At 35.6% G+C, this 10,247-nt stretch overlaps 1 protein-coding gene across 3 annotated transcripts in view; it reads left to right on the top strand.

Moving 5' to 3' along the window:
• LOC121382718 overlaps positions 1 to 10,247 on the top strand; it is a 67,112-nt gene that overhangs the window by 34,777 nt on the left and 22,088 nt on the right. For all 3 annotated transcript variants that reach the window (XR_005959209.1, XR_005959210.1, XM_041512267.1), the window contains exons 8-12: positions 1,671 to 1,826; positions 2,899 to 3,087; positions 5,957 to 6,036; positions 6,944 to 6,999; positions 9,569 to 9,669. Coding sequence is in view for 1 of the 3 variants with exons in the window: in XM_041512267.1 (XP_041368201.1) it covers positions 1,671 to 1,826; positions 2,899 to 3,087; positions 5,957 to 6,036; positions 6,944 to 6,999; positions 9,569 to 9,669 (582 nt within the window). In the remaining 2 variants the exon portion in view is untranslated. The remainder of the gene's footprint in view (positions 1 to 1,670; positions 1,827 to 2,898; positions 3,088 to 5,956; positions 6,037 to 6,943; positions 7,000 to 9,568; positions 9,670 to 10,247) is intronic.

Genomic DNA, 10,247 nt, shown 5'->3' with positions numbered 1-10,247 from the left:
AATTGTCTTAAGTCCCTATTCTAGTGAGTTCAACGGTCATTCATGACCACCCATCCCCCTCCGTCCTTGTATAGCATTGAATACAATGACGGAGGGGGAGTTAAACTAGCCTAGCTATCTAATTTGAAGGGTTAAACCCTTATAGTGTAGGTATTGGTTTAAAAAGCCTAGTGCTTGGCATACTTAACTTTATTACCAATGCAATAAACGAAACTAACGGTGGCAAGTAGCAATTGTATACATATATGCACCGATCTAGGTACTTAGTTTGAAGAATTTTGATTTCCGCCCCCTAAATAGAGGATTTTAGTAGGCTTGCTTGGTTTGTCTTCAGGCTATCTGGATAGTTGGGTATCGGTTTTCCTGCATGTCTTTGCTTCTGGAACTCTAGTTGACTTATTTTGTATTGAAGCTCTTCTGTTACTTATACTGACATATGATGCCTCAATTAAATCCAGTGTCTGATTTCATTTTGTAATTCACAAGTTTTCTTTTAGTTAAGCACATTTACCAAGCTGCTAAATGTTTTTGGCTAAGAATATTACAAAGTTTTGCTTCAGTGAATTGATCCACGTCGGGTGGCACATTGGGCTATTTGTGGTATATCAAAGATTAACTAATGGGAAAATATAGCGGGTTTCCTCTCTAAGACTATATGACAAAACTATCAAATGTTTGACATCCAATAGACAATGATTAATAAATCAGTGTGCTCTAGTGGTGTCAAAGAAAACAAACGTTTACTTCACTGAATGTTGATCACAGATTAAATGTTTTTATTTAGCAGCATGTTACACTATTAAATGTCTTCTATTTCAAGAGATTCTAAAAATTATAGGCGTAAAATGTGTTCAATCCAAGCTCTTAATTGTATCCAATGTTCTTTCAGCATGGAAGGTAGAGTAATAATCAAACGTACAAAATGTGTAAATGGTGTGTGTGTGTGTGTCTGTGTCTGTGTGTTTGTGTGTGTGTTTGTGTTTGTGTGTGTGTGTGTGTGTGTTTGTGTGTGTGTGTGTTTGTGTGTGTGTGTGTGTGTGTGTGTGTGTGTGTGTGTGTGTTGTGTGTGTGTGTGTGTGTTTGTGTGTGTGTGTGTGTGTGTGTGTGTGTGTGTGTGTGTGTGTATGAAAACCCAGATTGTTTGAGTACATACCTTATGGATGTGAGTCTGATATAGTTACGGGGCGTGTACTGTCATCCTATGGGCTATAAATGATCAGAAAATCACACCAATTTAAATACCTTCTATACACCCCAAAAACCAAAGCAAGTCATGATGAAATCATGGAGGGTGGTTGCAAATCGTGCATTTCTAACTGGATGCCATTTTCACTGTTTGTCAATGGTAACTTGAGTGGAGAACATCATATGAAACTGCAATGCCCAGAACCTAGTAGCTTTAGAGATTTTATCGAGATATTTTAGGTAACATCCATGCTACAAATGTACACCACAAAGTAAAGTGTTAATTGATATAGAGCAGGCATACATGTATGTTCAGGTGAATTGTGCACAGCTGTTAACTGCTAAAATAAAAGATTAAAATACATGTAATTAATAAATAGATGAAGTTCATCTACTAAAATACACACAAAATGGCCTTGTAACATGAGTTTGGGTTGATTCAGTTTGATGCTAGTAATAATTTTTGATTTTGGTTTTCTTACCAGGCTGACAAGACTTCAATTTTAATTCCTGGCTCTCCACAATCAGAAAAGAATGAAAAACGAGAGAAGAGTGAAAGTACTGAGAAAAGTGGTAATACAGTGGTAGAAAACAAAGTACTGTACGACACAAATCAAAACAGAATACCAAGAGTAAGAAAGGTATGCGTAGCAGCTTTACCCTTTTGTGAACTTTTAGCAAACATGCAGAACCACAGTTCTTTAACTCATAACAAAACTAATTAATTTAGTTTGACACTCATGCTGAATATTATTTTTATTTTGTTATTATTTTTTATTATAAATAAATTAATTATAAATTGACATTCTTTGTTATAACGCTGTGGGTGTTTATGCTACACAAAGATAGATAAGACTGCCTACCAGGTAATTGTAAAGTTTACTGTTAGTTATGATCTGGAAATGAAACCACAATAGATAATTGGATTGACCAGTTATTACAGGGTTAAGATGTTAATTTTTTTGGGCCTATAAAACTTACCACGTCGACGACAACATTTTGTACTGCATGTGCCAATTTTAATATCTTTCTTATCAAGATCTGCCTCCATCTGGACTTATTCACAACTGCATGTTTTGTCAATCTGGTTTCAGAAAGAATTAATGCCAAAGAATTCTTGTTTATAAATATATTGCCAATAATCATATGCAGATAATTTTTTATCGTACCATTGGCAAATTTTTCAGAAATATATGGCTTTGAAATTATTAAAACTTATTAATTGAAAACTATTTTTCACCAGTTTTGGAATTTGAAATGTGCTGATGTAGTGGACAATGAACCATAATGTCAATTCCATGCTTTTGAATGAGCAGCTTACTTGCATTTTGACTTGGATAAAATAGCTGACATTTTCTAAACACATTCCAATTTGACTAAGCCATTTACACACAAAACTGACAAATTCTACACTATGTACACTTAATATCAAAAACATGTTGACAAAATATTCCTGACAAAATGAACATGTTTTACTTTAGAAGGGGGATGGGTACCAAAAAGAGTATACTTTGTATGCTCATGAAAGTTGATAATCGTGAATGACTCCTTACTTCTATTACATATGTGTTGATAATCGTGAATGACTCCTTACTTCTATTACATATGTGTTGATAATCGTGAATGACTCCTTACTTCTATTACTTATCTGTTGATAATCATGTATAGCCCATTCTGTTTCTTATCTGAGACATTTTTATAATTGACTTTCAGACTCGTCATCAAAGCAAATACCTGTCTTTGCCAAGTCATCAAAAACCAGCACGAAGAAGAAACATTTGGCAATGCAAAGACAATGAGACTGAAAGCATTTCCTCTGAATGTACAGATCTGTCAACAACAACTGCTGAGCCTATGGCAGATGAGATATTTGACAAATCTCATTCAACATCCCCAGAGAGTGTAAGTTTGAAGTGTATTACATGCTAGTTTTTCTTTTTGATCTGGCCATCCGTCACAATACAGAACATATATAATTACTGTGTAACTTGTATTGCTGATCAGTTACTGCTGAAATTAATGCTCTACATTGACTCACTTTTACAGGTACTTGAGTCCTGTGAACAGACTCGAATCCTGCTAGACTTGACCCGTGACCAAGTACTCGAGTACCCGTGGAGACCCTAATTAAAAGTCATTAGGTAGTACTAAACCAAATAACTTCCAGTTGGGTCAAAGTTCGAGGTACACTGATTGCAGACCTTGACCTTAAGGTTTTTCAGTGGTAGCCCACCAGGCTACCAGGTTGTAAAATCTAGTAGTCCTCAGTAAAAATTGGTATCCCCATAACTTTGAAACAAAAAGGAAAAAAAGAAAAAGAAAAAAAATCATTTATTTTAATTTTTAATTTTTTAAACATGTTTTAGGGTGGGTTTTTGTAAATCATGAGCATTATACTGTGAAATATACACTTATTAAACCTGCATGATAACCCTTAATGAACAATAAAGTTTTTAGTTTAAATCATTAAACAGAATCTGGGGGAAATATTCAAAACTGCGACATTAATATGTGACAGAATGAAGTGTCAAAATGTTTGGTAGCCCAGCGGACATCTAAGGTTAGACAACTGGTAGTCCGAGTGAGAAATCGGTAGCCAAAACAGCCTGGGCTACCACTAAGGTCGAGCCCTGACCGATTGGTAATAAATTGTGTCAAGTACCTTTGTGCTTGAAATATGTATGGGGTACCTGTAAAAAAAAAGTACTAACATTTTGTGCGGAACTAGGGTAGTCATAGATGCTACCCGTTATCTCAGAAATGAGCAGCTTGACCCCCAATGTTTTTCTGATTCACTTTAAGGGTGAGGTGTGGTAGTATTTACATCCGTGGCATTTATGTCAATTGATACACTGCAGGCTGGAGTTTCAACCACATGTTATTATTGTTGTCTATGGGATTTTATTTGATAGTATACACCCTATAGATGGTGCACATCTAGAGGCTTGTAAAATCACTTCTATTATGCTATCAGCTGAAGTTTTGATTTAGATTAGACCTGTCAGACCTACTTGGGTACTATTACACATAGGATGGAATGTAGCTCAGTGATAAAAAAAACTTGCCTGAGGTGCATTGGATTACCCTCCTCGATCAACGTAGTTTTTTTCTGTCCTAAACAGTGCCCCATGACTGGTACATCAAAGGTCATGGAATGTGCTATCCTGTCTTTAGGAAAGTTGTTAAAAAAGATTCAGTTGGTAAAGCCCTTGATTGAGATGCTTTGGTCATAGGATCAAATCTCCTTTGTGGACATATTTCCTTATTGTTTATCCCTGTCCTAACCAGTATTAGCCTACCAAGCTAAAGCACTAACCTGAATTTGTGATCAGTTATAACAAACATTTGATCTCTTGCTTTTGCATCACCCCCACCCACGGGAAACGTAATTCAACAAACTCATGCTTGGTCTTTAACTACCCCGTCCCCAAGCAAAAGCATTAAATGCACAATATGAGGTTGTGTGAAACATGGTTATGCATGGTCTTGTATTGAGTGTATTTTCAGTTGCTCAAATAGCCTAGCATCATCATGTGTCAGATGCACTTTTAAGAAGTATTGATGAAAACCTTGTAACAAATTGTCCAATTTTTATTCTAACATCAACACCTTGTCTGGTGCTTCTGTAAACATCAGACAACCAATATTTAAATGAACATAAATGAATACGATAAACAAGATACTATAAGGATATACACTATGTATCACCAGTTCAAATCCCATAGATGACAATAGTAACAATATTATGTGGCCAAACTGGTACACCTAGGATTTCAAATACCATGTATACACATCATGGATACAAAGACTACAACCCCTCACACTTGGTTAAACTGCTAGTGTCAGATATAACAGGAAGAATCTTTGACTACCTAGTTTCACTTAAAGATTGTCGTCCTAAGACCTCACACATTTCAAATACAGTTAAAGCTGGTATATTGATACAAATTAATTTACAGGAATTGCTGGCTAGATGATAACATTTTATGACAAGTTCTGTCACACATCTCACCAATAGCAGGCATGACCTTATTTAGTGTGTGTCTGAACCTCTTTTAGATAGAGGCATGTAAATAGAGTAACCGTATTTAATGTGACATTCAAAGTTAGGTATTCTTTGAAATTTGACCGTGTGGCGTACTGTTGGTATACTGCTGCCATAAGTTGCCACATGAAGTATAATACGATAATAATTATCTTTCGAGGACCAAGGGCTTTTAACAATAAATGTTACATCATGATGACTTTAGTGAATAAACTGATTCACTAACCAATTATTTGCCAATGCCAGCATGACTATTGGCACAAGTGTTGCAGTCAGGAGGAGTTGTAATATAATTGTGAAAAAAAAACAATAATAAAACTGGTAAAAATATTTTGAAATTTGGTGATTCATTTTACTGACAGTTACAAATTATTCATGCATTCATATTATCCAATTTTCAGGGCTGAACGACCAGTAAGGAGAGCAACTGTGGCACTTGTTATCATTGCAGTCATAAAATTCGAATCATGCAGAAATACACAGTTATTTATAGGTTTGGGGATTCTGAATTCAAATAGCGTATTTAGAAGACACCAGATCATTCCATGAGGCAGTGTGTTGATCACAGCTTTTATTCTTTCTTTTGCTTAGACTTACTTGGCAATGGACTCTAACTACATGAGGATATGGCTTAAACTTGAGTACACAAAGTTCTTTTAACATGATAAACAATCTAAAACTTTAAAGTTAAACTTGTAGTAGCAAACAATTTGTTTGTATTTCTAGACACGACCTAACAGCGGCATATCCAACAAGTCTTTGAGTCGACCAGCCTCTTGTTTTGAAGCATCTCTTCACAGAATGAAGTAAGCTTTGGTTCTGTTACACCTAATTACTAACATCAAAGTATTCACATCACTAGTTTTGCATACAGGTCCCAATACATGTTTTAAATACAAGAGTACTTGAAATAATATTGCAGTGCTGGTGGTATTAATTACTCTATTAAATATTCAAGTGACTTCGATCTTTGACCTAGTTAGATGCCTTTTGATAGTGCTACCTTTAATACCTTTGCATTTCTGCTGGAGTTGCATTCGGTCTAGGATCGATCCCCGTCGGTGGGCCCATTAGGCTATTTCTCGTTCCAGCCAGTGCACCACGACTAGTATATCATGTGCTATCCTGTCTGTGGGATGGTGTGCATATAAAAGATCCCTTGCTATTAATGCAAAAGTGTAGCGGGTTTCCTCTCTATGACTGTGTCAAAATGACCATATGTTTGACATGCAATAGTCGATGATTAATAAATCAATATGCTCTAGTGGTGTCATTAAACAAAACAAACAAACAAACTTCTACTGGGGGTTTTCTTTTTTTTTAGGTAGATTAATAAACAAAGATTCCATCCAAAACCTCACCTTGTTAGTAATTGGACAGTCACTTGAAAGTGTTGGGAATACAACTTGTATCATATATTATGGGCAAGTGTAGCAAAGTGAAAAAAACCCTTAAAATAACAGTTACAGTTTTTAGAAAGAAAAAGAGTTTAAATTGTCTTTTTTGAATATGTTCATAAGAAATTAATTAATAAATATCCATAGTTCACAAATTATGGTATGAAGAAACTTTCTTAAATATATGTGGCTTTTCAGAAACTTTAGTATAGTTTGTATGCAAGTGATCATAAATTATAGGAAATTCTAAGTTGTTTGTTGTCTAAATTATTGGTGTAATAATGTACAATATGTTTGGTCCGTGTTTGTTTTTCAGATCATTTGACACTCGCCGCATACAATCAGCTGCCCTGGCTGCAGAAAGAGAACACAGTAGGTATTTCTCTTAAAGGCATACTATCTCTAAAAAATTAAAATGACATTGATTTAGGGGAACCAAATCTGACTATTTTATCACCGTAACTGAACCATTATGGAGTGAAATCCATATCAACCTTCTCAGTTTAGTTTTTGATTTATGGTCCATTGCCATAATTCAATTATTTTTACAAAATATCATTTTAATAAGTGGGGTATGGTGGTTAATGTAGATGGTTGAATAAAGTACTTTTAGGGACTAATCAAATATATATATTTTCAGGTAGTACTTTGTTGGGCCATTTAATAGGTCAGTAATATTATTAAGAGGTGTTAAAAAATGTTTCAACAAATAAAGTTAACACATTTGAAGAATTATAACAAAATGAGTGCATTTTATGTAAAGAACCCATTGTAATTAAATAAGATGCTGCACACCATATTGATGATATGTATCATATTTGCCACCATGTGTATTCATTCAGTGGTAAATTGTCCGCTTGATGTGCAGTCAGTCGGTGGGCCCATTGCGCTATTTTTCGTTCCAGCCAGTGCACTACGACTGGTATCTCAAAGGCTGTGCTATTCTGTCTGTGGGATGGTGAATATAAAAGATCCCTTGCTACTAATGGAAAAATGTAGAGGGTTTCCTCTCTAAAAGTCCAAATGTTTGACATCCACTAGCCGATGGTTAATAAATGAATGTGCTCCAGTGGTGGTGTTAAACAAGAGAAACTTTCTATTAACCAAACGTGTCATTAGGTGTCATTAGGAGTCATTAGGTGTCATTAAGGAAATATTGCTTTCCTTAAACATAGATCAAGGTGCACAAATCAGTTGTGTGTTCATTAAAAATGTAGGCAACTATTCATTGTCATACAGTTGCCCGATGGGCAGCCAAGAATATCCACAAACTAAACTTAAAAGCCAGATGCACTGTGTGTAAATCAAGGTATGACAAGTTTTTGTAAAATGTCCTAGCCACAGAACTAGTGTGTTTGTAAATTCTGCTAGCACACCAAGCTAAAGCACTAGTCCAAATTTGTGATCAGTTATAACAAACATTTGATCTCTTGCTTTTGCACCACCCCCACCCACGGGAAATGTAATTCAACAAACTCATGCTTGGTCTTTAACCACCCCCTGCCCCAGCAAAAGCATTAAATGCACAATATGAGGTTGTGTGAAATGTGGTACCGTAATGCTTGGTGTTGTGCTAGATTGGGACAGCCATACATGTGTATACAGAGAAATGTTTGTCTTCTGACTTTTTTAACCATCATGAAGATCTTCTGATGTACAACTCCTTTCAACCAGGCTGGAAAGCAAGCGATCATTGTAGGATCAAAATGGAACCGATCAATTGTCATGTTGCACAATAATTTATAAAGTTGAAATTTTTATAAAAACTTATTAAATTTTAAACCCACACCAATCAATATAAATAAGAACATTTTGTTACAAATGACCATCAAAATGCCTGTTAGGTTACCCTTCTACGGTAAATCATCTTCATTGCTGCAGGGAGGAAGGCAACAGATGGAACAGCAGCCCAGGTACAGCACGCACACCTCTACCTCTGGTTTCGGTGTGCTGCAGTGTTTTTTACTGGAAAGTGAAGCCAATACCTTGGCTGTTCTGAACTAAGCACCTAATGGAACCATTCACTACATACATGTACTATAACAATATAGTAAGCAGATGAGTTCTGGGATCTTCCAAGTCGCTGATTATTATGAACAATGCGCCATTTCACAGTGTCCAGGACCCAGATAGTAAAAATCCCACCTAACAGCAAGAAGAACGACATGATACGTTTTGTTAGAGAAACACAACATTGCTATGCCGAAATAGACCACCAATCCCATACTTTATGACATCATTAAAGCTAATAAAACATCACCAGTATTATATAAGGTTGACCAACTCATAAAGACCTGTGGACATAATGTTTTACGTTTACCACCATGTCATTGTCATCTCAATCCAGTCGAAATGGTGTGGGGAATTGTGAAGGTCAGTTTGCAAGACAAAACACAACCTTCAAGCTACCGGATGTTTAAAAGCTGATAAAAATGTCATTGCTTACATCACTTACACATGGGCTAATTGTGTAGAAAAAGTTGAAAATGAAGTTGAGCCTGCCTATTGGTCTAAAGATGATCTAAAACATGTAATGTAAAACCTATTATTGTGTCTGCAGACTCTTGACTCTTAACGACTCGAACCCTAACGACTAGCCCTTTTCTCAGCGATGGTTAATATTACATGCTTAAATCATGATGGTAATTTGTTACAAAACTTTTTTATTTACAGTAGAATGTTTTGGAAAAAATTGAATTTGAGTTTGTATTGGTGTAAAACTTAATAATAATGTGTTTTTGTATTAATTGTAGCATTATTCAGTATAGATTTACAAGCCAATTCATCGGTTTCCTTTTGACGCAAACAGACTATATGTGGTAGCATTAGGTTTCCTCTCTCACTCTCTAACACTCTCTAAAAAGAGTGTTCAAACAGACATGTATTAGACATAGTTTGAAATGTCCTGAGATGCTGTTATTGAAATATGTTTCTGTTTCAGAGAAATATGCAGTGTATACCCGTTCCTTTGCCCGGCGACAGATCATGCAGAGTCCACCTCCACTAAAAGATGTTGTATATCTCAACACTAAGAAACACCCAGTAGGTCTTCCAACTATGATGGCGTTACAAATATTATGCTTATAGTTTTTGTCTTGCCTTGACAAAGTTAAAATCTGAGATACAGATACATGTATTACTTTTCCAGCAATGGTGACAGCAGCAATTCTGTATTTGGTGGAAACCTTAATTTCCTGTATTTAGACTTATTTGTCACCGACTGTAATAAAAATACGCATCTTTAAAATGACTGTCAATTTATTACAGATTGCAGCAGAACTCTTCAGTCTGATAATGAATGACCAATTTTGATGTTAATCCAAACTAATAAACAGTTCCCAACACAAGTATTAAATCTCTGAGAAGTAGCTTAATTTGCCAAGGGATGTAATTCTTTGAGTACATATGCAGATGGAATGTAAAGTAGGTCTATTGGACAAAAGGTAGAGCCACTACATCAAAATCTCTAATATTGGCAATTTGCCAAACCAGGTTTATTATTGGGTGGCACTGTAGGGTTTATCAGGAGCCGGAAGAGAGATCTTGCATGTAGACGTACTGAAATCTATCTTTGATCTTAGTACTGATCAAACTACATTTTCTTCAAATTAATCCAGCTT

Source organism: Gigantopelta aegis, chromosome 10 (assembly GCF_016097555.1).
Source record: "Gigantopelta aegis isolate Gae_Host chromosome 10, Gae_host_genome, whole genome shotgun sequence".
NCBI lineage: Eukaryota > Metazoa > Mollusca > Gastropoda > Neomphalida > Peltospiridae > Gigantopelta > Gigantopelta aegis.
This window is presented reverse-complemented; position numbering and strand designations above follow the sequence as displayed.